Source organism: Canis lupus, chromosome 5 (assembly GCF_011100685.1).
Source record: "Canis lupus familiaris isolate Mischka breed German Shepherd chromosome 5, alternate assembly UU_Cfam_GSD_1.0, whole genome shotgun sequence".
In the NCBI taxonomy this organism is placed as follows: Eukaryota; Metazoa; Chordata; class Mammalia; order Carnivora; family Canidae; genus Canis; species Canis lupus.
In genome coordinates, this window is record NC_049226.1 from 76,706,105 (window position 1) to 76,733,327 (window position 27,223).

A 27,223-nucleotide genomic window follows, 5' to 3' on the forward strand; every position below is an offset into this window, starting at 1 on the left:
ATTAAATCATATTAAGATAAATCCCAAACATCAAAGTGAATATTATACTACAAATTGTACATATCGGGGTCTTTGTGGACAGTACAGAGTAGAAAAATGAGAAAGAGGGTCTCTGTAATGCCTTTTCTCAATGGATTTTGTGGTTTGTTGTTTTTTTAACTTGACTAAAAGCGATTTTATTGGAGAAATACCTTTCACCCTTAGAGGTTGATGAACAGATTTCTTTAGTGTTATTTCATTATTGACATGAACCATGAACAGAGCATTGGGCTGATGTAAATTCATAAGATTTTTCTGACATTTTAAACCCAAAGATTTTAGGTTTCTATTTCTAGTGCTAACTTAATTATACTTAAATCTCCCAGGATCTCTCTTTCCATTTGTAGTATGCAAATATTCTTTTCTAACAGAAGACTGTTCACATTTTCTGTGACTTCCAGAGGGTGATTGGTTCCCACCTGATTTCTCAGCAGAATATCCATAAGCCAACTATATATTGAATTGAGGGTTGTTGTTTTTTTAAGCAAATGATGTTTGTTAATACCCTTGCTTTTTTAGGATGCACATTCACAAGGTGAGGTGGTATCATGCTTGGAAAAGGGCCTGGTGAAGGAAGCAGAAGAGAGAGATCCCAAGATTCAAGTCTCTGAACTCTGCAAGAAAGCCATTCTGCGGGTGGCTGAGCTGTCCTCAGATGACTTTCATCTAGACCGGCATTTATATTTCGCTTGCCGAGATGATCGGGAGCGTTTTTGTGAAAATGTGAGTCAGCTCAGAAGCTGTTCTTCTCTTTCAAAATATTTTTTAATACTCTAGTCCAAAATAAAAGAAACCAGCACACTCTCTTATGTAGATAAGGCATGAAATGGAAGGTGGAGTTGTTCCTAGGATAACAGAGAATGCTGTTGGATGTTTAGCCTTGATGATTTAACATCTAGTTAACAGTTGGTTTCTGACAGTTTCCAGACATTATTTTTTTTTACTTTATCTCACTTCTCAATTTCAGTTCTTAGAAGTCTATGTTATTTATATACAGGAGTCCTGTTTTACCAGGGAATCCTATTCACACCTATCCCATGGCTAAAACTGCCATATTACATGTTATATGATTTTGGCCACAATGAACAAAACAGCAGGTGGCTAACTTTTAAAACTAAATCCTTGATTACTATCTGCAGACCATACAGAAAACTTGCTAATACTTTTAGATAGAATAATCTATCCTTTCAACAAAGAGCTGAGAGCAGCTTGTGTATACTCCCACTCTCTTGTTTTGAATTAGTAGCTTTAACCATTAGAGCCACTGATTATGAGTTTTATTGACTCTAACATAAAATCATAGTCTCACAGACACTTCTTTTGGTTCCCTAAGTAACAGTGTATCTGGGAACAAATGACGAATCATGGGAAAATTTTTCATCTTTCCTGTGATCACTGTTTTCTTCCAAAGGCTACTAAATGTCATAAATGATTGAGCTATTTGTTTAAAGGTAATCACATTTATAATAATTTAACAGAAAGTTCTATGTAAGATTGTGGATAGTGCCCAGCATAACTCCTTAGCTAATTGTTATTGTCCTCATCATCATGTGTATGTTCTATCTTACAGACACAAGCTGGTGAAGGCAGAGTGTATAAGTGCCTCTTTAACCATAAGTTTGAAGAATCCATGAGTGAAAAGGTAAGTATTACTTTGAAACAAACTGATATGTTATTAATTTTTTAAAAGTTTTCTTAAATTCTCTCAATATTCTTTTAAACTTATATCAGAATGTAAATGACTGATAAAGCTTACCCTTTTCAGAGACGAGACACTTGGCTTTTAGTAGAGAACCAAAGCATACTTTGCGTAAGCCAAGAAAATGAAGCTTTGTGATAGCTAGACATTGGGAAGCCAGTTAGAAATCGATTTGGGGAGTAAAATTGGAGAATTATGTATCACAGTCACACTGAAGTCAGCCCTACATACTCAGGAAGCTTAGGCTAACCAAACCAATATGCTTTACAGGTAATTACCTACTTAATTTTTCAGCAGCTGTCTCAGTAAGCATTCTCATTACTGTTAGTCCTCTGTGCCTGTATAAATGTAAGAATCTTTTATGTCTTTTAAAAAAATTATTATTCTTGGTTTTGCTATCCTGCCATTTACTTTCCTATGCAGCTGAAGAAATGTTTCATTCAGTTGCTTATATCATTTACTATCGAATAATTATATTTTAAAAGCATAGATATAACTTGCAGAGTGTTATGTCAGCTGCCACTTTGATTCTTGAGAACTCGACTTGAGGGACATTGTGGATATAAAAGACTACTTTGTCAAGTCACTGTATTAGAGCCCACCAAGACTCATGTGCGTAGGACAGCTTCTTTGCTATTGCAACAACCAGCAACCCAGGGTAGAATTCCAGGGCTTCCCCATCCATTTACCCCTACCTCTAACAACACTAGTTTCACACACTTGTGTTCGAGTCTAACCAAATTTAAAGTAGGCATTTTGGTGACAGCTGCAGTTTTTGACATAGTTGGCCATGAGCCCCTGCTGGTCTTAGAGGTCCCTGTGAACAGCAGAACTCCCTGAGTGCTCTTACAACCCTGTTGCTGCAATCTTTATTCAGTGTCGAGAAGCACTGACGACCCGCCAAAAGCTGATTGCCCAGGATTATAAAGTCAGTTATTCGTTGGCCAAATCCTGTAAGAGTGATCTGAAGAAATATCGGTGTAATGTGGAAAACCTTCCACGGTCCCGGGAAGCCAGGCTCTCCTATCTTCTCATGTGTCTGGAGTCAGCCGTGCATAGAGGTAAGAGTTTATTTCTCTTTATACTTTTCAGTCCTTTTGGGATTCACATTCTAAAGCCTCTTGCATCTGTAAACATTACTTTCCTCCTACATTTGCTCTTTTGAGCGCACCTGTACCTTACGACTCAGGAACCTTTCTTTATAAAATATAATTCCAGGAACTGAAGGCTTGGTGTCCTGAAGCCTTGTTAAAGGCTCTTTCTCTTAGCTTAGCAATCTCCAATTTTTTTTTTTTTAAATCTAAGGTATATTTCTCAAATCCAATGATTTTAATTTTAAAACACATATTCAACATATTTAGGAGAGTCAGGGTAGCATAATGATTTTTAATATATGAACTTTGGAACAGAGAGGCATAGCTTTCAATTAATGATTCTGTCATCAAATTGACTGGTTGGATGGCCATTTCTTAATCCCTCCCCAAATTCATTTTTCTTAACTATAAAACAAAAATAGTATTTATAGTGAAGAGTTCTTACGAGGATTGAATGAGGTTATTTGGAATAGCAGTTAGCATTCAATCAGTGATAGGTACTGTTATTGTTATAACACTGATGATTTTAAGAAACTAAATAGAAACTTTTGAGTCCAAAAGTCAACCCCTGACAAAGGAACCAAGAGGGCTTATAGAAGATCAAAGTTGTCTTTCTTAAAATTGGCTACAAGCTGTAAAAAAGAAATTCCTTGCTCTTATTAAATAAATAGTACTGGGACAATTGGTTAGTGAGTAAAAAGTTAAGTGAAAAACAATCTCTAAATAAACACTGAACTTTTCGTGAATTTTTCCCCCCCCCCAATATCTGGATAGTGTAAAAACTCCTAAGCTCAAAAGCAATAGAATAGCAACCACAGACAGTGCATGGTCTTGGACTGAATACCAAACAAAGGATATTTTGGAGATAATTGGAGAATGTTGATTATGGTCTGGCCATTAGATGAAATTGTCCTAAAATGGAAAAGTAGAGATCGTTGACTTGTAAAATACTGTAAAACAGTATGCATAATACTATCTAATTTGAGGTGGGTTTTTTTAAAGAGTTATTTTTTTTTTTTAAGATTTTATTTATTTATTCATGAGAGACACACAGAGAGAGACCTAGGCAGAGGAAGAAGCGGACTCTCTGCAGGGAGCCCGATGCAGGACTCGATCCCAGGACCCTACGATCATGCCCTGAGCCGAAGGCAGACACTTAACACTGAGCCACTCAGGTGTCCCAAAGAGTTAATGTTCTTAAACTGCAAATTAACAAGAAAGACTAAGTGAATATACATCCAAAGGCTGTATACAGATAGTTCAGAAAAGTCACACAGATTGCGATTATTAAAAAGACTGACCATATTAAGTGTTGGTAAGGATTTGGAAGAACTGGAGTAATGAACACAGCTGGTGGGAAGTTAAAATAGTACAACCATTTTGGAAAATAGTTTGCCAGTTTCTTGAAAGTTAAACATACATTTGCCATATGACCCAGCAAAGGCATATGTCCATATAAACTCTTATACATGAAGCCTCATAGCAACTTTATTTATAATAGCCTGAAACTGGAAATGACCCAAATGTCCATCAACAGTTCAAGGGGTAAGCACATTGTAGTATATCCACATAATAGAAAAATATTACTTGATGATAAAAAGGAATGAACTGTTGATACATAGATGAATCTAAAAATAGTTATGCTAGGAGAAAGAAATTAGACAAAGAAGTGCATGCTGTATGACTGTATTTATATCACCTTCCAAAAAACTGGAAACTGGTAAACTAATCTGTAGTCATAGAAAGCAGATCATTAAAAAAAAAAAAAAAAAGCAGATCATTGGTTGATGGTGGAGAGGGAGGGAGAGATTCTCAAGGACCACGAGAAACTTTTGGAGTTAATGAATATGATTAATATCTTGATTGTGGTCTTGGTTTCAATAACATTTACATATGTCAAACTTCCTCGATCGTATGCTTTAAAAATACAGTCTGTTTTATGATAATTACATCTCAGTAAAGCTGTTTTTTAAAAGAAATTTCTTAAGTTTTCCCAGGTGACATTTTTAGCTCAAAGAAGGAGCCTGGGGAGGCTATAGTGAATATTTGAAATGTAGTTTTTTCCACAAGCTGTAACTCTGTAACCCAGTAGGGATTGTTCTTGGCTCTCATTGTTATCCCCATAATTATCTTATTGATAAGACTTTCATTGGTACAGCATTTGCATGATTAATAGTAAAAAAAAACTATATAATGCAGAACACTGTCAAGATAAAACCCTAGTCTCTGAAGTCTTAAACTCATTTTATGCTGATAAATACTCTTTCTGTATTCTAAGCTTTTCAGTCTAGATAATAGTGTATGTTGTATTCTGGAGGAAAATGTGTACTTTTATATGTGGTGATATCTGATAGTAATGCTCACCATCCATTAATGTTGTGACTTGAATCCTAACTTAGGGCGCCAGGTGAGCAGCGAGTGCCAGGGGGAGATGTTAGATTACCGGCGCATGCTGATGGAAGACTTTTCGTTGAGCCCTGAGATCATCCTGAGCTGCCGGGGGGAGATCGAACACCACTGTTCTGGATTACATCGGAAAGGGCGAACTCTGCATTGTCTAATGAAAGTAGTTCGTGGGGAAAAAGGGAGCCTGGGAATGAACTGCCAGCAGGCGGTAAGGAAAAATTTTCTACCACCATTTTGAGTGTTACATTTCATCAGCTGAGGAACCTCTTCTTGATACTGTCCCAGCTTCCTTTATCTGAATCATCAGTGACATCATGGTGAACATTGAGTACTAAGAACCAGGCAGAATATATTTCAGGCATATATTCATAAGAACATGGAATTTACTGCAGAGCAGAAGTCTGAATTCATAAACAGTAAATGGAGCTATATGTAGTTAAAGAAATAGATAAAATGTATTGTTTACTGGAGTTTTTAAAGGAAAGGTAACTTGCCTAGAGGGAATTTCTAAATTCAGAACCAAGGCAAACCAGGTTCTGGTAAATCAGAAAACATCTTCCACCAAAAGAGGATTTTCCTATCTCTATAGTTTTGTTTGAGTTGAGGCTGAAAGAGAGTTGTAATGAATTGAAATTTTCTAAGAGTTTCTTTTTATTACTGATGTGCAGCATACCATAAATACCTGGCCTGAAGGATCAAGAGAGCATTTCAATTTCAAAATCACACCATCTTTCATATTACAGTAGGACAACTATGCATGGAAGGGGCTTTCTCTGTCCCCAAACTCTACTGTAAGTTCTATAAAGATATTGGGAAAAAATTAGTGCACTTCTTAGAAAGATAAAGTTACTCTTTTTTTTCTGTTCTAAGATTTTACTGATTTGAAGGAAAGAGAACACACGAGCATGAAAGGGGGAAGGGCAGAGAGAGAAGGAGAAGCAGACACCCTGTGTACCAAGTTCCCAATGGCAGAACTTGATCCTAGGACCCTGGGATCATGACCTGAGCTGAAGGCAAACCCTTAACCAACAGAGCCACCCAAGTGCCTCTAAGATAAAAGTTCTTTTTGCTCCAGAGTTCATGAACAGTTGAGTAACTACAGATCAGGGACATAATATAAAGTTAACAAAATATGTAGATGCAGTGCATCTGTTTCATTACCATTGTCCATATTTATTATTTTTTTTACTGACTAAGAGTCTTTGAACAATTCTCAGTACCAAATGCAACAGTGGTACCTTGTACAGTGTATCCCATACATCCTTTAGGATGCACAAAAGATATCATTTAGCTTTGTATCCTAAATTAGGGAATTGAGACTTTTCTCAGTGAAACTTTATAAAACCACAATTCAGTCTTTTATTTTATTGGCATTTTTATTAAAAATTGAGTATTTCAGAAAATCAGAATTTTACAGTCTGAAACTAAATTTCCATGGAATCTTGATGTGTAATAAAATTTCATCTTAACTTCTATTACTCACCCTGACCCAGAATAGACAGTAAATTGTACATCCTATAGTAGAAAAAAACGGACAAATATAGCCTCTTCTCCAAAATTCCAAACCCGGCCAAAAGGAAGGCTTCTATAATCTACTGTGGCTTTAGTTGGCACAGTGTAGTTCTTTAGGAGCAGTCCTTGCTAGTGATTGTCCTAGGAAACCTCTGTGACAATGTGTGTGCCTGGGCCTCCGACTCAAGAATGAATCAAGACAACCTCTATTTGCATCTCGTCCCTAATGTGGCATATGATGGGGAAGGAAGTGGTCAGGAATAAACCTGTCTTTTCACTGAGGCTACTCTTGTCCCAAGACATACAGAAAAAAAAGAAAATAAATTGGTTTAACTTTATTTCATGGCATCTACCACCCAGGGCTTTTTAAAATTTAGTTTATTAAAAAGAGCTAGTGAGTCCACTTGAAAGATAAAGACCACTCGTCTCATCCTTTGTGCCTAGAAGAAAAGTAAGTTCTAAACCTAGAGATTAGTCTCAAATAATGAAATATGTGGTTTTGCCCACATTCATTTTAGCCAGGTGGTTACACATGGACCATGATTTTTAGTCTTTGCTCACAAATATTAAAGAAGTAAATGATCCAAAGGGAGAATATGGTCCTTAGTCATCTCCTACTATATTATCCATTGTCAGTCGAGTGGAAAATATTTTGAGATAATTTAAGTACATATCTTTCTTTTTCAAAGTTCTCTTCCTTGATAGAGTACATTTCCATGCCTGTCAGTGATTGGCCACTAATTTTCCCGGTTCTCTGCTTGGTGATGCTTTGACTCAGTGATCTCTCAAAAATAGTAAACTGTGAAACATGTAGATACTTTTTATCTTAATGAGTACACACTTCTCCAAATGCACCATAATTTTGAACTTACTAAATTCAGTTAGGGCTGAGTGAGTCTGGGCCCAGTCTCTCCCTGGCCAGAGATGACTATGCAGAGTATTCTCTAGACTGATGGTTTCTCAGAAGCATTTTCCAGGTTTTTCCTAGACAGTCAGGGGCTGGAATGGATATATAATAATGTAGCAGTTCATGTTCTTAGTGTTTATTTCCCACACAGCTGCCCCTGTATTCCAGAGCAGCAGTGATCCCTACAGCTGTTAGCCCAGTAGAGTCTGTAGAGCATTCATTGTCTCCTTTCAGGAGTTGTTCATTGTGAATTCTAAAGGTTTGCCTCTCACTTGTGGGTATTTAATTGATAACAGTTTTGGCAGAGAGTTCCAGATTCCCATGATACTTACAACTTCCCTCTGAAAAAGATGTAAATATTTTGGTCTTTGTCAGCAAACGTCATTACTGAAACTTGTAGTAATCTATCAACCAACCACAGCATTTTGTAGCTTCTCTAAATTGCCACCAAGAACTGGTATAAATAATTTCCATTGCAGAATATTGGAAATCTTTTTCATTCATCTTAATTTTTGACTTTAGAATACACAGAATTGGGATTTTCTCTATTTCCTTTTGATGCATGTTCTCTGATCAATGTGTTGTGAGGTCATTGCTTTCATATGAGTCCTTCTGGGATAGTAGGTCATGTGTATGAGGATCAGAGAAGGCTCTACTCCAAAGGCTAAATCTGTGACACAAAATGGGCTCTTTTTCTTTAACTTGGAAAAAAAAAGGGACCCAAAGCAGAAGGACTATAGTTTTCAAATTTGCTTTCTGTTATTTAAAATTCCTACCCCAAAACACCATCTGCTATCTATCTGTACTAATAATGATCTTTTATGTACATAGAGTGCTTTGCTGTTTATATAACCTTCTCCTATAATTACTCTTTTCTTGTAATCCTCCTCAGTTCATGAAACTGTAACTGGAGGTTAATCATGCCCATGTTCTCAGAGCTAATATCTGGCAGAGCCAGAACTATTAATAGAACTCAGGTCTTCTGATCCTTAATTTAGAGCTTTTTCCTCTGTGCCTAACTGCTTTCTCCTCAAAGACAGAAAAAAGAAATAGAGGAACATCTTCTCATGCTCTCATTTTATTCCATGACAAAGGATGGACCAAGCAAATGTTAAAAAAAAAAATACTCATTTTCTTTTCTTTTCTTTTTTTTTTTAATACTCTCATTTTCAGCTGCATAATGACAAGTATTTTTCTGGATACTTATAATGAACAAGCTCTGATTTACCTCTTGGTTGTATAAGATAATTGAGGAAAAAGAGAAATTAAAAGTATTGTGTTCTTGGTTTTTGTAATTGATATTGCAAGTTAAATGAAATCTCACCTGTTTTTAATAATGTGGAGCACATGTTTTTTAATGCCAATTTATTGGCAGCAAAATCTGTATCCTAGATTTTTTTTTTTAATTTTTATTTATTTATGATAGTCACAGAGAGAGAGAGAGAGAGAGAGGCAGAGACACAGGCAGAGGGAGAAGCAGGCTCCATGCACCGAGAGCCCGATGTGGGATTCGATCCTGGGTCTCCAGGATCGCGCCCTGGGCCAAAGGGAGGCGCTAACCCGCTGCACCACCCAGGGATCCCTCCTAGATTTTTTTTAAGGTTTTATTTATTTATTCATGAGAAACAGAGAGAGAGAGAGAGGCAGAGACATAGCAGAGGGAGAAGGAAGCTCTGTGCAGGGATCCCAATGTGGGACTCGATCCTGGGACTCCGGGACCATGCCCTGAGCTAAAGGCAGATGCTCAACCACTGAGCCAACCAGGCATCCCTATATTCTAGATTCTTATGACCAAATTAGGTCTATGACTGGAAATGTCTTTTATTTATCCTTCTTCACTCAAGTCCGGCTTGGTTGTGAATGTCAGATTTAACAATCTGATTAACAAGCAGGCAGATGTGAAGGAAAAGGCAGCCTTTATGTTGTAAAGACCTGTTACTTTACAAATATCCGTGGATGGTCCAGACAGGTAGGCAAGCAATCTCCACAGTGGCTAAACCAGAAAAACTTGCACTCAAGACAGAGAAACAAGTTGGAAAGTATTTGGCAGGCATGAGTTATCAAGGTTGGCCACTGACAATTGTAGTACCTTGTTAAGAGACCACTGTGATATACCAGATTGAGTAACTATTTGAAGAGATGACATTGCTCCTCCCTGATGTGTAAGTGACTTTCTTCTTCTTCTTCTTTTTTTTTTTAAATCCAGCTGCAGACACTGATTCAAGAGACCGACCCTGGTGCAGATTACCGCATCGATAGAGCTCTGAATGAAGCTTGTGAATCTGTAATACAGACAGCCTGCAAACACATAAGATCGGGAGACCCAATGTAGGTTATCTTAAATGTGGTATTCATATTGTGTTTTCTTTGGCAGTGTAGCATCAGGAACATTCCTTTAAATGACTTTTGGATGGTTTTAACATCTTAACTGGAATTCTGTTAAATAGAAACACATAGATATTTCTATTAAAACTAGTATTGGGATTGAGACCTCGGCTCTGCCTCATTGATGATGTAGATACCTAGACCTAGCATTGTGACTGACAGTTTATTGACTGACTGAGCATGTATGAGCCTGTACATTAGATCACTGAATAATTCTGTTTGATGGTCAAATAAAAACGAGAGAGAAGCATTCAGGAGAAAGTGACACATTGTCTATTTTCATCCTTAAATGTATACATTAGCTATTTGATAATTATTAAAAATTAATTATAGTTGAAGTAAGAAATGTTGTGGTTGGAAGATATAATCATGGACAAAATGAACTCTCAAGTTGCATCCAAGATTTAGGAAAGCTATAAAATACTTGAATCTCATGCAGTAGTTTTATTCCATATGATGCACAAACAACTCTTAAAACCAGATTACAAGTAAAGAACAGGTTTCCCATTCTGCAGAAATCTTTATAGCCTGCAGCCAGCAGTACCCAACGATAAAATGAATGCAGTCCATGTTTGTCATCATGCTGCTATGCATACACTCCCGCTGTTCATGCTGTGGCAGGGGATTTTAAAAAAGGTGTTCTTCTTTAAAGCTTTTTGTGAAGTTAAAAGAGATAGACAAACACAGTGAAGACTAATGAAAAATATTTACCACCATAAAAAATAACTGCATCAAGCATAAGGGGTCAGGGGAGAACTGCTACAGCTAAAAATCATTTGAAGATATTGTCAATTAAATGCAATATGTGGACCTTTTCTGCGAGTTCTGGTTTGAATGAACATATAAAAAGATGTAAGATAATTGGAAAAAAATTGGAAACTAACAGGATATTACATGACATTAAGGATTTTTAAAATTAATTTATTTTGGTGGACTGTGGTATTATGTTCTTTAGAGAAACATGCCCAAGAATTTATGAACAAAATGATATAGATTTGCTTCAAAATATCAGCAAGGGGATGTAGAATTAAAACAAACTAGGCCATAGGTTGATAAAGCTATGGGAGGGGAAGGTGGCTGTTATGATTCTTTACCTTTGTGTGTGCTGGAAAATTTTCATAATAAACAGTTAAAAATAAAACAGCTGCACACAGAATCTTATGCAAACTGAGTCCTAAGTGCTAAGTGGCCCTGAAGTTGACAGAAAGCATAATCACTATTAGACTAAGTTAGTTTGAATTATTCTCAGAAAAGTAAATCCCTGACTGTCCTCAAAAAGCTCAAGGGCTTTTTCTAGGAAATACTGATGTGAGAGTTCCAAACCTGTTACAATTTCACTCCTGTTTTATGCCCAGGATCCTCTCATGCCTGATGGAACACTTATACACAGAGAAAATGGTGGAAGATTGTGAGCACCGTCTATTAGAACTACAATATTTCATCTCCCGAGATTGGAAGTGAGTATTTTGAAGCCAGAGTCAAGTGTTAAACCTCAGCCTCTCCTGTGTAGTCCGTATATCCTGTATGGCTTGAAATAATCAGTAAGAACATGTTTTTCTTAAGTTCTGGGATGACTGACATGCTCTGATCCCCTGAAAAACCTTTCTTGCTTTCAGAATAGTTTCTAAAAGCTGAGGCAGCCTCTGCAGATCCATCCCCAGGTGTCCTCATTCACTACTACTTTGGAAGTCAGAGTCAAATGTTTCTGATACCACAGACATCCATCCTCAAAGAACTTGGGCACCTGTGGGCAGCAAAGATATCTTCAGATATGTCTCTAAGCAGATAATAGTGCCCTTTTATTTTTATTGATTTGTACTGGATGTGGGAATTTGCTTTTATTTCTTTAACTATTCAGAGTTATTGAATTTTCTATCTTAAGAGGCTCTTATCAATAACTGACAACTTGATTCTCTAATTCTCTTCTTATACTGTTAGCCAAAAAAGGGGGAGAATGGGGATGAAATAAAAGAAGGATCTGTGTTACAGTCAGAATCACTATAACTTACTGCTCCAGTGCCCTCCTCTTCCCATGTTTAGTTTGCCTTTCTACCCCAAGGCAACCAGTACTCGGCCACCTGGGAAGCTGGCTGCTCCTCCTGCTCCCATGGGAGCTCAGCTGCTTCCTCACTCAGTTCTTTTAGCCACTATAGGTTTCTGGCAATTGAATATGTTACCCACATATTTTACTGGAAGGAGATGATTCAGAAGATTCCGTGTATTTTTTATAAGATTTTATTTATTTTTATTTTGAGAGAGAACGAGAGCATGCGTGCACAAGCAGGAGGAGGGGCAGCGGGACAGAGAGAATCTCAGGCAGACTCCACACTGAGCACAGAATCCAGCGTGGGGCTCGATCTCCCAACCCTGAGATCATGACCTGAACCAAAACCAAGAGTCAGGCACTCAACCAACTAAGCCTCTAGAGTGCTCCAGATTCAATGTATTTTTATTTCTCTTCCCTCAAATTAGCCTCGGAAAGGACTACAGAAAACTGTGTGGGAATTTCACTGTACTTTCTCAAGCCATCTAAACCAAAATAATAGAGTTTACTGAGTTTATTGCCTTAATCAAAAATTCCTTCACCCATTATCAAAAAACACTTCACAGACTTAAAAGCTACTCATTAGGTATTAGCCTTTCTCCTCACATTCAGTAACTCTACCTCAAAGTTGACATTATGATATGGATAAAATTAAGCCTCCATTGGTCTAATCTGGAGAAGCAGCAGGCTCGTTGCTTTAATCCACTGTCTCCAGAGTCGAAGTTAAATATCAAAGTATCAGGGTTTTTTGTGGGTTTTTTTGTTTGTTTGTTTGTTTTGTTTTTAGTTAATAAGCATATTCAGGCAAAGTAAAAATATAACTGCCTTACCTGGCATGGGAAAAAGAAGAGGAACAGTTTAACTAGAAGGGAAGTCAAGTGAGAGATTTTGTTCATCTTGGTATTTCCTGATCTTACTGAATCTCTTATATCAGGTAGGATTGAATTTCATTCACGCTTACCGAATCAGTATTGAGTGAAGAATTGTGAATTGCTTGGTGACAGCTATAGCCCTTATGGTCTCATTTCAGCCAGGCAAATTAGTGCTGAGTCCACTGTAATGAAGTGCATCTTACATAGCCAGTATGGCCTCCTTGAGGTGGGATTAAAGCCTCTGCACCAAGGTCAACAGACTTCTACCAGTTGACCACTCTATGTTCCTGAAGAACAAAATTCAAGAATATCTTTTCACTCTTAACGTTATAGGCTGGACCCTGTCTTATATCGGAAGTGCCAGGGCGATGCATCTCGTCTTTGCCACACCCATGGTTGGAATGAAACCAGTGAACTTATGCCTCCCGGAGCTGTGTTCTCTTGCTTATATAGACATGCCTACCGCACTGAGGAACAGGGCAGGAGGGTATGCACTCTATATTGACTTTATTTCTTATCAACCATTTGTTTTTTAATTAGTTTGCTGTGTATCATTCTGATTTCTGTCATCATAGGAAACTATATTAGTAAATCTGGCAAGGAAGGGTTACTGCACTACTAGAAACTTCATCCACTGAGTGTACATAGAGTTGCTTCATCTGATTTTACATTTTCAACAAAGTATTTCAACAAAATGTCAGCAGACATTTCCATTTTTTTCTTTAAATTACTAAAATCAAAATGACAAATAGACAAGTATTGCTGCCCTGACTTCATTTAGCTTTAAAGATACACTGAAACTCTTAACCAGGATAAAATGGTTATTAGGCTTGTTCCGAGTTTAGGTAAATTGGAATCCAGTGTTCATGACCTAAGTGTGTGTTCTCTCCTGAACTGGACTGGCATTCTACTGTACATTCATGGAGCAGTAGCAGATTAGTTTTGCTAAACCAAAAACTCTAACCTAATCTGAAGAAAGCCAGTTCACTTTTTATCCAAGTACTCTGAGAAAAAGATGTTTCATATGGTATATTAGAAAATGTTGAATGTATAATCTCATTCCTAGAGGTATGGATTTTTAGAAGCCTACTAAGAAGATTTAGTCCTCACTCTGGGAAGAGATTTGGGGTGTAGAGTTTGTACAAAAAACTATAACATTATTAGTTTCCTGGCAACAGATTTCATTTATATAGTGTCTTTTTGTTTTGGTTCTAGTACTTTTAAAGTATTTTGCTTATTCTTTTTCATATAGTTGTCACGGGAGTGCCGAGCTGAAGTCCAAAGGATCCTACACCAACGTGCCATGGATGTTAAGCTGGATCCTGCCCTGCAGGATAAGTGCCTGATTGATCTGGGAAAATGGTGTAGTGAAAAAACAGAGACTGGACAGGTAGCTGACATAGTATATCTGACATAAAACTGTTTATCTTATGGTGGTAGTAATAATAATAATAATAACAACATTCATGATTAATATTTTATATAGAGTACAGCACTATATAATGCATCTCTATTTTGTTAGCATTATTTCTTCTTCATAAGAAATTCTAAGAAAAATTTTCTCTTTGGTCTCTATATCAGGAATAATTATACTTTTCCAGCAGTTGACTGGTTTATATATTATGGTTACTATATTTTGTAAATGATTATTATTTTCCCTCTTTGTGTTGCCTCTTTAAAAACTTGGCTCCAAAGGTATGGCCTGCCTCTAGCAAGTATATGAGATTTTATGGTAGGCATCTAGGTTACTGCTAGTTCCATCCCACTTTCTTTACTGTAATTTCTTTAACTATTTTTTAACTTGTTTTAAATTATTTTGTATTACCTTTTTTTTCTTTTCTCACTTTTATAAGGTACATTAAAGTCCTTTTGAGGGAAGGCAAGGTATAAACATAAATATATATAAATACTGGCATGTGTGAATAGTGTGCATGCCTTACAGTAGTCCTGCAAAATATGAAGGAATGGGACTTATTTTTTCCATTTAGTGATTGACAAAATTTAGGTGAAGTGTATTTATAGGAGTGAGGTGTACTGACTTCTTTACCTAATACTCAGGTCTAATCCCAGCCAGACACCTGGTCCATTGTCTTATAACCTTTCCATATAGGAAAGTATAGAGAAGAAGCAGCCTCCAAGAATTACAAGGATGCTGTGAATAGTTCCTAAAGATTTTGTGCTTGATTTAAAAAACAGAAAAGCTATATTAATACATTCTAACAAATTAAGTTAGGAGGTGGCTTCTGTCTTAAGGCAGGGAAATGAAGCAGCGAGGAATAACTGCTTGTTTAAAGCTCCAGTAATACTAGAACAAGGTGTGAATTCAGATTTCCAGGTTCCACTTTTACTGCTACAAAACACCCTCTGGGATTAAACCACCAACAACTCACCACGACAGGGATTTGGGCATTTTTTAAGAAGCAGCATGACTCACTACTCAGATTTGTTGGCCCTGGCAATATCATTTTCAGCAGTCTGCTTCCTGGGCCTGCGGCAGTTCTGTCATGTTTATTGTGGGAAAATGCCTGCAGTGGAGCTTTCTGCTGCCTTTGTCTAACGAAACAAAGGATATGGTTATATGGAATCCCAGAAAACAGTTTTCTTTCATACCCTCTTCAAAGTAACATTGAGGGGTCACCTGGGTGGCTCAGTGGTTGGGTGTCTGCCTTTGGCTCAGGGCATGATCCCTGAGTCCTGGGATCGAGTCCCACATCGGGCTCCCCTGAGGGAGCCTGCTTCTCCCTCTGCCTGTGTCTCTGCCTCTCTCTGCATCTCTCATGAATAAATAAATAAAATGTTAAAAAAAAAAAAAGTGACATTGAGAAAACTGCACTGTATTGCAGCCCATCACTGTGAAGCTCCTCTTAGGAAAAAGGATTCTGTGAATGGGATTTTTCCCTTAGCTGTTTTTCTTACTCCAAAGTTTTATGCATTTCTCTTCATCCCCACCCTTTGTGGCTGTTGTATAACTCCTATAACCCTGCTCGTCCATTCCTATTTTGGTTCTAAAACAGAGATTCTTGCAGAATACTAAGTTAAACTTGATCCTTTAATAGAGCCATTTGCTGAGAAATAGCTGTGGATATATTTGGGAAAGTGAGCTTCTTTTCTACTTAAAACCTCTAAATTACTAAAAGGAATAATAATGGATTGATGCTATAAAGTCACTCTAGGTCAGGTTCCAAAGCCCAGAAAAGATAACTTTTAGATGCCCAAACCCTAGTGTGCTCACCTACTTTGCAGTTTTCCTCAGGATCCTTCTGTGTGGGGTGGGGTTAGAATCCCAGATTTGACTTGCAGAAGCCATCAGCTCTATGATGTGTTTTGGACCCTGGGTCCCAACCTACTTTGCTCACGAAGAGTCTTAAAATATTACGTGTCTTTCATTGTGAATCTGTTGTTTGATGATTATCTACATGCAGATTTAAAATGGGTGCAAAGATACCAAAATGCAGATAAAAAATGGAATGGCAGGTTGTTGATGGAATGGAATAAAGGCCTGATAAAATTTTTAGACTCTGGGGATGTCTGAACATTGACTCTTATTGGACTTATCGATTTGGCCTTCTGGATTTGCATGGCTATTGTACCCCCTTGACCCTCTTAACCACCCTGTTACATCAAGTACATATCTTTTCAACAATCTCAGTTTGGGGACTCAAATAAAGCTTTAGTGTTTCGTTCAGTGAAGTAGTTTTAGAAAGAAAAGATAAGGAGGACACTGAAAAGGAAGTAGACACTGTTCTCTTGAACAGCTTCCCTTGTTCAATTATGTAATTGAAAAATGCCAAAGGAATGCTTTCTTATTTGCAGGAGCTTGAGTGCCTCCAGGACCACCTCGATGACCTAGCTGTAGAGTGCAGAGATATAGTTGGCAACCTCACCGAGTTAGAGTCCGAGGTAAGCAGCTTGCGGCCAAAAGATAGCAGGTGTCCTGTCTACAGCCTGTCCTCTTTTCTCAGTCCTGCCCTTTCTTGGCCCCCGAAAGAACCGATTCCTTCTGTTGGCTTTGCAAAGAAGTATATTGTGTTGCTTCCTGAAACCCTTTCCTCATATCTCCCAAGAAACACCCTACACACTCAGCCCTTTGGTTTTCATCATCAATTAGAATTATCACAGTGATTAGACCAATCTGTTTCCTCTCCTTTAAGAAAAGATAGCAACTGTGCTTCGGATCTCTTAATCATATGCAAGACTAAAGACTAGTCCAAGTATCCCTATTCCTGTTCTCTTATTTTAGCTCTTTCAATTAGGTCATCTGGTCATGTATGTGTCATCAATAAAAAAATTAAAGGCTGGGACTTCCATTTGAACGTGGGAGACCACATTTAAATACATGTGTTTATCCCTGTTTCATCCTGAAACCCATAGAAATATTAAAAAAGAAATTAGAAAGTCTCATAAGCATAGACATGTTATTTAGAAATACAGAGCATTGCTGGGAAGGGAGCAGCTAATGTTAAAATTGTCTTGTGGGGGCAGAAATCAGGGAAACGGGGGATTGCTCTTTTTTTATCTTAAGCCTTTTAGAACCATTTGGTTTTTTTGAACCATTTGAGTTATCAAAATTGGCAATATGTAAAATTATATTTCCCAACTAGTCTTTTTTTTGCTTTCTATTTTTCAGAAGTCTGTTGCTTTCTTTCATTTTCTGTCATCTGCCTTCTCCTGTTCTCATTGTCCTATGGGCTTTTGAGGACATTCTAGGGTGTGGTCCTCTTTAAAGGAAGGTGTTATTTCAGCAGCTAGTGCTGCACAGAGGTTACTGTCTGCTTAAAGACATTTGTGTATGTTCTGCAGAGGCAGTGGTTTGTCACTTGTTAGGAGCTTATAAACTAAAGAAATATCAGTTACCCATATTTTCATTTTGAACTGCTTCGCCATTTGGAAAAATGCCAAATGCTAAACTCTAGTATTACTGTTTAATGTTTTTTTCTCTGCACTTTTCTTAATTCTGCTTTCTCTTTTTTGCTTAGGCTCAAGAGCTATCTCCCTCTAGAGAAACTTGCCTTTCAGAATATGATGGAGGAGCAATTCTGTCTGTGTTGGGACTGTCTAACCCAAAGCTAGAATAGCTCCTAAGTGTACATCTTAGATTACTTGCCCATCAGTTGCTACTGATTTGGAAACACAAACTGCCACCACTAACTCTTTCTAAAGCAGAATTATTAACGTGCTTAATCTTCTACAGGATATTCAAATAGAAGCCTTGCTGATGAGAGCCTGTGAACCCATAATTCAGAACTTTTGCCATGTAAGTAATGTCTAGAGAGACAGATTAGCAGCAGAACCAAATTCTCTGGGACTTTGGCCCTCAAGTATATTGCATTTACCTCTGTCTGCAGCATGTATGACTCCCAAGTGATAGATTGACAAGTTAGAGTTGAAAATGTAAACAAATTAAGAGGGGGTCCCACCATCCTGGGAAGTCTTATCGGATTATGCTTGGTAGGTGCCCTGGTGTGTGTGGTTAGCAGCATTTGTTGAGACGCCCTTCACAGAGGACAGAGGGAGGCCCTCCTGAGCACGGCTGAGGTGCTTCCAATACATGAGCTCAGGGTTTGTAGGCAGCAATAATAGCTTCTCCTTGTAAATTGAATGAATTCTGTTACCTTATTACTTTATTCACTTACTGAACTAGCTAAATTGTGGGGATAGAACCATAAGGATCTGACCACCAGGAGGCAGTGTTAGGCATGATCCTGAAGGCTGGTTGCTGGCATCATGAGGGGAAAAGAGCGAAAGGCCCCGCACAGTACATGTTCTTGTTGGAGCTTTGTGCAGGGCAACTTGCTGTGCAACCTCTAGTCCACTGAATGTTTATCCTCATAATTTCTGAGGCTGATTTTGATATAATTTATGATTTATCATGTTGAGGAAGGCTCTAGAATCAGTCTTGTTTTCATTTTTTATGAACTGGGGTGCACGATTTGTTCATTAATTGTTAGAAATTAAGTATAAGTGTGTACTGCATTCCCCAGGACGTGGCAGATAACCAGATTGACTCTGGGGACCTGATGGAGTGTCTGATTCAAAACAAACACCAGAAGGATATGAATGAGAAGTGCGCCATTGGAGTCACCCACTTCCAGCTGGTTAGTAACGCCAGGCAAACCCTTCCTGTCTTGGCTGCTTAGATAGTTATAAATTCCTTTCTCTTCCAGAGCATCAGAGCACCTCTTCTGTGAAAATCATTTTTTCCAAATATATGTCCTTTTCTGGTTCTCAAAAAATGTGGTCTTTATCCACTATGGCCAGGCACAATGGTAGGCTCTGGGAATGCAGTGCTAAATAATATGGAGTCTCTACCCTTAGAGAACAGGCAGTCCAGTGGGGATAGAGATGAGTGAGTCACATTGCTTGCTTTTGTAAGATATGTTAGCATTTGCTTACACAGCTAGTATCAGCAGTGCCTGCTGTTTTGTGTTACTTCAGTGCAGCAGCCCAAATATCTATCAGTACACTAGGCCCTAAGCCTTTTTTTTCTTAAATCATACTACCCAGGTCTGGCATCCAAATAAGGTTAAACTGTACTCTTCATAGTTGGCACAGATTTAAAGGAAGTGTTTCTGGTAAAGCAAGTACTTCCTTCCCGGGAGGATGAAATCTGTCATTTGTGTAAAATTGACCTCTTCTCAGGGCCTACAGCCTATCTGGCTGCCTTTACTAAATGATATCAAGGACCTCTGGAGTGTGGACACTGGAGACAGTGGGCAACAAACAAAGCCTGCCCAAGTCAATTCTATGTCTCTTATTCTAGTGAGAGAGACACAAAAACACAGTTACAAATAAACACAGTCTCATGTGGGCCTATGAAGAAAAATAAAGCCCTGTAAGAGCTGAAGGGTGAAGGAGAAAGAAGACTTCAGAAGGAGGTGTTTAAATTGAAGTGCCAGGGAGTGAGGAGCAGACCATGGTTGATTGATGGCAGGGGAAGGGGAGCGCTTGTGGCAGAGAGAGCAGCGTGATGGGAATGGGAGAATTGCAGAGTGCCTGGAAGGCAGGCTTCAGCACTCTGCAGTGTTCCCTAGCACTACTGATTGGAGCTTGCCACAGTGTTGCTGAGTTTCTTTCTCATCATCTTTTTCAGGTACAGATGAAGGATTTTCGCTTCTCTTACAAGTTTAAAATGGCCTGCAAGGAGGATGTGTTGAAGCTTTGCCCCAACATAAAAAAGAAGTATGTAGCTTTTAATTGATGCATTCTGCTTCCCTAGAGTCTGGACAGATATCCGGTGTTCTGGTAGGATTAGCCTCAGAAGCCTGCACTCTCCCGCAGTAATGTGACTGAGTACTTGGACTGTGTGGCCAGGTCATCTTGCTAGCTGCCTGGAGCCACAGGGGGCGCAGGTGGTTCTGACACGGAGAACCCAGAGGCTAAGGAAGCCGTTTTAATGTTCCCAGCTTTGGGCTGTCTGAGGAAGCAGATCCAGACTGTGCATGTGCACTTAGAGAAGTAAGGTACAGTGTGAATGAGAACTTAACCCACTTCCCCTCGACGTCATTCCATTATGTCAGCTCTTCAGGAGAGCAGCAGGGGCTTTTACTGAGTTTAGAGGTCTAGTGAAGAAACAAAAACTGTATTCATTTAAGAATTAGGTCTCAATGAGAGAGTGATGAGCTCTTAATAGCATGGCTGTCCCAGTTCTTCCATCTTAATCTTCATCAAAGACATAGCCCAGAGTTAAGAGCAGCATTCCTCTCTGGTCACATGTTTTTAACAAAACAAGCATTGAACTGTCCTTGCATACATGTCCCCTCTCTGGCCTCCCTGCCAGGCAGGAATGTAGCCTGCCTTCAGACGTTTGGAACTACTGCTTTTAGCACTCCGTGAACACAGTGAGACTTACAGAGAAGGTATTCAGAAGCAAGTAAAGAGGTTCTGCACTCTGGGGTGGTGATCTGGTCCCTGCCCCAGCCTAGCTCTCTGCTCTCATGTGGCTCCAGCCAGTCTCAGCCTTCTCCTTTCCTTGCCAGGGTGGATGTGGTGATCTGCCTGAGCACCACCGTGCGCAATGACACTCTCCAGGAAGCCAAGGAACACAGGGTATCCCTGAAGTGCCGCAAGCAGCTACGGGTGGAAGAGCTAGAGATGGTAATGCCTCCTAGCATGGCCTCTGAGCCCAGAAACACAGGGGCAGGATCTAGAAAGTTGGGTGAAGGGTGAGGGCAAATTGGAAGATTTAAGCCACTATTGTGATTGTTAAGACTTGGAGCCTTCCACTGAAATTTTACCATGTGACAGCTTGTTGCTTTACTTTTCCTAACCAATAAAATGTTTTTACCACGTGTAACTGGAAGTTCAACTATAAGGCAGGCTCTAAGCATGTGATACAATCATTGCATCAGTAATGCCCTCAAGAGGGCAGCCCCGGTGGCGCAGCGGTTTAGCGCCACCTGCAGCCCAGGGCATGATTCGGGCTCTCTGCATGGAGCCTGCTTCTCCCTCTGCCTATATCTCTGCTTCTCATTCTCTCTCTATGAATAAATAAATAAAATCTTTTAAAAAAAAATAATGCCCTCAATAGGGACACCTGGGTGGCTCAGCAGTTGAGTGTCTGCCTTCACCTCAGGGTGTGATCCTGGGATCGAGTCTTGCAACGGGCTCCCTGCATGGAGCCTGATTCTCCCTCAGCCTATGTCTCTGCCTCTCTCTCTCTCTATGTGTCTCATGAATAAATAAATAAAATCTTAAAAAAAAAAAGCCCTCAAGGATCAAGGGTCTCTCCCTATTGTCTCTGCTGTTAACAGCACCAGCTTAATTATAAGGCTGGTTTCCCTCATAATGGCCACCTGCAAACAGCTGGGCTACTTGCTGCAACATTTGTCTCCAGCAGCAAAGTATAAAGGGAAACCTCCCTTCCCAACAGCCCATAGCAAGATCCTTCCCTCAATAATATATATATATATATTTTTTAATAATATATATTTTTAATTGTTTATTTATTTGAGAGAGCACAAGCCTGGGCGGGATGGGGGTGGGCAGAGGGAGAAGCAGACTCCCCACTGAGCTGGGAGCCCGATATGGGGCTTGGTCCCCTGATACCAGGACCCTGGTATCATGACCTGAGCCAAAGTCAGATGCTTAACTGAGCCACCCAGGTGCCTCTCCCTCAATTTTCGTCTACCAGTTTGAGAACTTTGCCCACTCCCTGACCAATAGCAGTCTCCAGTCTACAGATCCTGAAGTGACACAGTTGTTGGCAAGTCAGCTGCAATGTGTACTGTAAGAGGAAACTTCTTACTTTACTTTTGAGGTTAAACCATGTTAAGAAAACAGCTAAAAGTATGTTTAATATATTCTGTATTGTGAATCACACTTCACCTTGTTTTAAGGAAAAACTAGTAATGAATACTGAACACCAATAATATCACAAAAGTTCCATTACCAGATTTTCCTATGGGGCGGGAGTGATTCAATAATTATGTTTAAGTGGAGCTGCCTTAATGTCCTATTATAATTAAGACTTTGGGTCCCTAGCTTTGAACTTTACTCTTCTGGTAAAATAGTAATAATAAAAGTAGAACCCTATATTTTACATAATGGTTTTAACTTTCTAAACTGGTTTCCACATCATATGATTTAACATCATTTCACAGGGGATCCCTGGGTGGCTCAGCGGTTTAGCGCCTGCCTTTGGCCCAGGGCGCGATCCTGGAGTCCCGGGATCGAGTCCCATGTCAGGCTCCCGGCATGGAGCCTGCTTCTCTCTCTGTCTGTGTCTCTGCCCCCCGCCCCTCATAAATAAATAAATAAATCTTTAAAAAAAAACAAACAATAACATCATTTCTCAGCAATCCTGTGAAGGGGCCTGGACAAGTGACAGCATTTTGTTTTGCAAAGAAAGTCCATCTAGCTAGTTAATGGCAGAATTGAAACTAAATCCCAGATGTCCTTGTACTAAGGTAGCCACACTGCTGCTACTTTGCTATGTAAAAGTTGTGATCACTAGACAAGATCCAGTCAATACATGAGTGTATAGAACATTTGACATCTCCAGTTTAGAATAAGCTCACTTTTCTCTGCTGGTTCCCTTTTCATGCAGACAGAGGATATCCGCCTGGAACCAGATCTGTATGAAGCTTGCAAGACCGACATCAAGAATTACTGTTCCACTGTGCAGTATGGCAATGCTCAGGTAACTGTTTTTATTTTCTAATTATGAAAACAGGAAGGTGATATTTTAATAATTCTTTGCTGGTGGGACCTCCTCACATTCTATCCAGCCTAATCATCCCCTCCTTAAGCCATACCAGACTTCTCCCAAAGGAAGTTCCTTACCTGCATTCCTCTTGATCTCCTGTTCATTGTCTTCCCTTTATCAGGTTACCTTGTCCTTCCCCACCATGTCCACCTGAGAAGCTCTTCATGATCCTTCAAATGCCTCCTCCTCTCCATAGCTTTCCTAACACCATGCACCTCCCTTACTCTGTGCCCATTGCACGGAAGTTCTTAACTAGTTCTTATTCTTATGTAATAATCACCTGGGAAACTTTGTTTCTTTAATGCACAGAACAGGGCCCTACCCAAAATTGTCAGGAATGAAGTACAACCAAGTGATTTTTTTCTTTTAATGTTCTTCCAGTGACTCAACTACCTTTTCTAGTTCAGGGCATCCCATGGTGCTTTAGCCTTTGGGATAGTAGCTTTGTTGTCTTCTTATATCTGTTATTGCTGTTCCAAAGTCTGATGTCAATTTCATCCTCATTTCTGTGCAGAGCATCTCCTCTGAGTTTTCTCTTTAATACCCATAATTCTGCTGTGATGTAATCATGGATGGAATTTTTTTTTTTTTTTTAAGTCTCTTTAGCTTGGGACACCTGGGTAGCTCAGCAGTTTAGCATCTGCCTTCAGCCCTGAGCATGATCCTGGGGTCTTGGGATTGAGTCCCACATCAGGCTCCCTGCGTGGAGCCTGCTTCTGTCTCTGCCTATGTCTCTCTCTCTCTCTCTCTCTCTCTCTCTCTCTGTCTCATGAATAAGTAAATAAAATCTTAAAAAAAAAATAAAAATAAAGTCTCTTTATCCTACTTGGCTCTTTCAGTCTTAAAATTCATGTTTTTCTTCAGTTTGAGGAAGTTCTTAATTACTGGTTTTTCAAACACTGACTTTTCCTTCCTTCTAGAACTCAGACAGTTGGAACATCTGAATCTGCCCTCCATGTTTCTTAACGTTTTCTTTCATACTTTCCATTTCTTTGCTGTATGTACTGCATTGAGGTGTAATTCCTCAGTTCCACTTCCCATCTTATACGTGCATTCTTCAGCTCTGTCCATTCAGAGACCACCTGTTTCCAAGATCCATGATTGGTTCTTCGCACAACCATCTGTTCTTGATTCTCATTTACCATTTCTTTCTGTATTGTCCTGAGGATATTAAATATATTTTTTTGGGATCCCTAGGTGGCTCAGCGGTTTAGCGCCTGCCTTTGGCCCAGGGCGCAATCCTGGAGTCCCGGGATTGAGTTTCCACGTTGGGTTCCCGGCATGGAGCCTGCTTCTCCCTCCTCCTGTGTCTCTGCCTCTCTCTCTCTCTCTCTCTCTCTCTCAGAAATAAATGAATCTTAAAAATAAATATATTTTTTGATTGCTCTATTACTTTTACTCCTTTCAGTTACTTGGTGATTCCTAGTTGTGCCTTCAAGATTTCCTAGAAGTCTTATGACTTTGTTTACAACCCTAGTTATTGCAGCTCCCCATCCACTTCTCTTCTTTATCATTTGTTTATAATATCTAAAAAGTTGGTGTAGGGAAGGGCAGATTTCAGGATACACTTTATTCACTATCTTAAAATCCATCATGTGGCATTTTTATGCTTTTATGTTAACCCACTTGTCTTTTTTATTATAGTTATTTGTTTATAAAAACTTGCCCTGTGGGATTATATATTCTTCAGGGATAAGGACTGGGTCTCATTCATACCTAGCATCTAATGCTCTATTTTCATGTGGTAAATGGTGAGTTGAACTGAACCTCTTGGCTTGTGCCTACTGTCCAGTCAAGGGCTGTTGCTCCAGAGAAAGGTAGAGAGGCAAATATGTGCTCCAAAAGGAATTCTTGACAAGGAAGAGCTAGAAGGCAGAAGAAACCAGGAATCCTGAGTAGGTTTCCTTCCTTTTAGACTCCACTGCAGCCTGCTCAACTCATCCATTATTTTTATACAGTCTGGTTCACTGTTAGCCATCAAGCTGTGAATCTATAAATGTAATTCTCCTTGCTGAGCAAATTCTGATTCCTGTTGCTTAGGAATTAGGAATGGAATGAAAGAGGGGGAGTGCATTCAGGACTGAAGGCTACAGTCAGAGCACATGGATTATCAAGCTCTGGTACACCCCCTAACATGACCATGATTCTTGTGCCCTAGATTATTGAATGTCTGAAAGAAAACAAGAAGCAGCTAAGTACCCGTTGCCACCAGAAAGTTTTTAAGCTGCAGGAGACAGAGATGATGGACCCAGAACTAGACTATACGCTCATGAGAGTCTGCAAGCAGATGATAAAGGTAAGGGATCCAAAACCAGGGGGTAAGCACAGGGTAATTAAAAATAACATCAGGAATCCCTGGGTGGCGCAGTGGTTTGGCGCCTGCCTTTGGCCCAGGGCGCGATCCTGGAGACCCGGGATCGAATCCCACATCGGGCTCCCGGTGCATGGAGCCTGCTTCTCCCTCTGCCTATGTCTCTGCCTCTCTCTCTCTCTCTGTGACTATCATAAATAAAAATTAAAATTAAAAAAAAATAAAAAAATAAAAATAACATCAGCTTCTTTAAACTTCAGAGCAAATTTGTGTAATCTTTCCATTCAACCTTTTTTATACAGATGACACAGTGGTTCTCCTAGTGTGGTCCCTAGACCAGCCACATCAGCATCACCTGGGTACTCAAATGCTTGGGCCCACCTTGTATCTACTGATTCAGAAACTCTAGGAGCGGGGCTGTGAGGTTTAACAAGCCTTTCAGGTGATTTTGATGCAGGCTCAAATTTGAAAACCACTGAGCTAAGCTAACTGACCTCCCTTTTACCTAAGGCCCAAGTGAATAGATAATCAGTGAATATATGATTAGTCTTTTAGGGTGGTTAGTGGTAGGTATACTGAGAAAGCCACCACCAAATGTCCTGATCATCCACCTACCACAATCAAAAGGCTTTTCTGTTCTACGAGTTCTTTTGTTTCATACACTTCTCCAGTAAACATTCTCTGCAGCAGGGCTGACTTGAGAACCTAGATGCCAGTTCCTGGATCTATCCACATAAATAAAGAGAGTCAATCTAAGATTCTGATGCCTTGTTTAAAATAAAATGCTTTATTAAAATCAACCTAAAAATAAAATAATACTTTAAAATAAAATGGTACTTCTTGGGCACCCCATGTGGCTCAGCTATTTAGCGCCACCTTCAGTCCAGGGCCTGATCCTGGAGACCCGGGATCGAGTCCCATGTCAGGCTTCCTTTTTTTTTTTTTTTTTTTTTTTTAATTTTTTTTTTTTTATTATTTATTTATTATGATAGTCACAGAGAGAGAGAGAGGCAGAGACACAGGCAGAGGGAGAAGCAGGCTCCATGCACTGGGAGCCCGATGTGGGACTTGATCCTGGGTCTCCAGAATCGCGCCCTGGGCCAAAGGCAGGCGCCAAACCGCTGCGCCACCCAGGGATCCCCCCATGTCAGGCTTCCTACATGGAGCCTGTTTCTCCCTCTGCCTGTGTCTCTGCCCCCCTCCCCATCTCTCATGAATAAATAAATAAAATCTTTTTAAAAAGTGGTACTTCAGGGGATCCCTGGGTGGCTCAGCGATTTAGCGCCTGCCTTTGGCCCAGGGCGCGATCCTGGAGACCCTGGATTGAGTCCCACATCAGGCTCCCTATATGGAGCCTGCTTCTTCCTCTGCCTGTCTCTGCCTCTCTCTCTCTCTCTCTCTCTCTGTGTGTGTGTGTGACTATCATGAATAAATAAATAAAATCTTTAAAAAAAAAAAAAAGATTTGAGTCCCATGTAAAAGCAGAAATATCAGACTCTGATTTCAGGGCATTGTGTAAGATTTTGATGACTTTTATAAAAATCAGTCAGCAAGCCACGTCAGCAACCTGTATTAAGATATCAGTAGACTTTAATTAGCAGATAGACTGTTGATTAGCACATAGAGATGGAATTTATTATTAGTCCAGAATGGATCTCTCTTACTTGAAGGATATTAACAAGTGTTCAGGGGCTAGCCACACAGTTTAGTAAGATTATAGCCCCTATAGTTAAAAGATGAACTAGACCAG

The 27,223-nt window shown here is 39.4% G+C and overlaps 1 protein-coding gene across 1 annotated transcript in view; it reads left to right on the forward strand.

The window, feature by feature from the left end:
- Positions 1 to 27,223, forward strand: part of GLG1 (golgi glycoprotein 1) — a 147,939-nt gene that overhangs the window by 110,846 nt on the left and 9,870 nt on the right. The window contains exons 5-19 of the mRNA XM_038538335.1: positions 559 to 762; positions 1,610 to 1,681; positions 2,616 to 2,799; positions 5,232 to 5,446; positions 9,864 to 9,985; positions 11,398 to 11,499; positions 13,292 to 13,445; positions 14,211 to 14,348; positions 16,772 to 16,858; positions 18,150 to 18,212; positions 18,940 to 19,053; positions 20,049 to 20,137; positions 20,935 to 21,052; positions 23,004 to 23,096; positions 25,321 to 25,458. Of these exons, the coding sequence (XP_038394263.1) occupies positions 559 to 762; positions 1,610 to 1,681; positions 2,616 to 2,799; positions 5,232 to 5,446; positions 9,864 to 9,985; positions 11,398 to 11,499; positions 13,292 to 13,445; positions 14,211 to 14,348; positions 16,772 to 16,858; positions 18,150 to 18,212; positions 18,940 to 19,053; positions 20,049 to 20,137; positions 20,935 to 21,052; positions 23,004 to 23,096; positions 25,321 to 25,458 (1,893 nt within the window). The remainder of the gene's footprint in view (positions 1 to 558; positions 763 to 1,609; positions 1,682 to 2,615; positions 2,800 to 5,231; positions 5,447 to 9,863; positions 9,986 to 11,397; positions 11,500 to 13,291; positions 13,446 to 14,210; positions 14,349 to 16,771; positions 16,859 to 18,149; positions 18,213 to 18,939; positions 19,054 to 20,048; positions 20,138 to 20,934; positions 21,053 to 23,003; positions 23,097 to 25,320; positions 25,459 to 27,223) is intronic.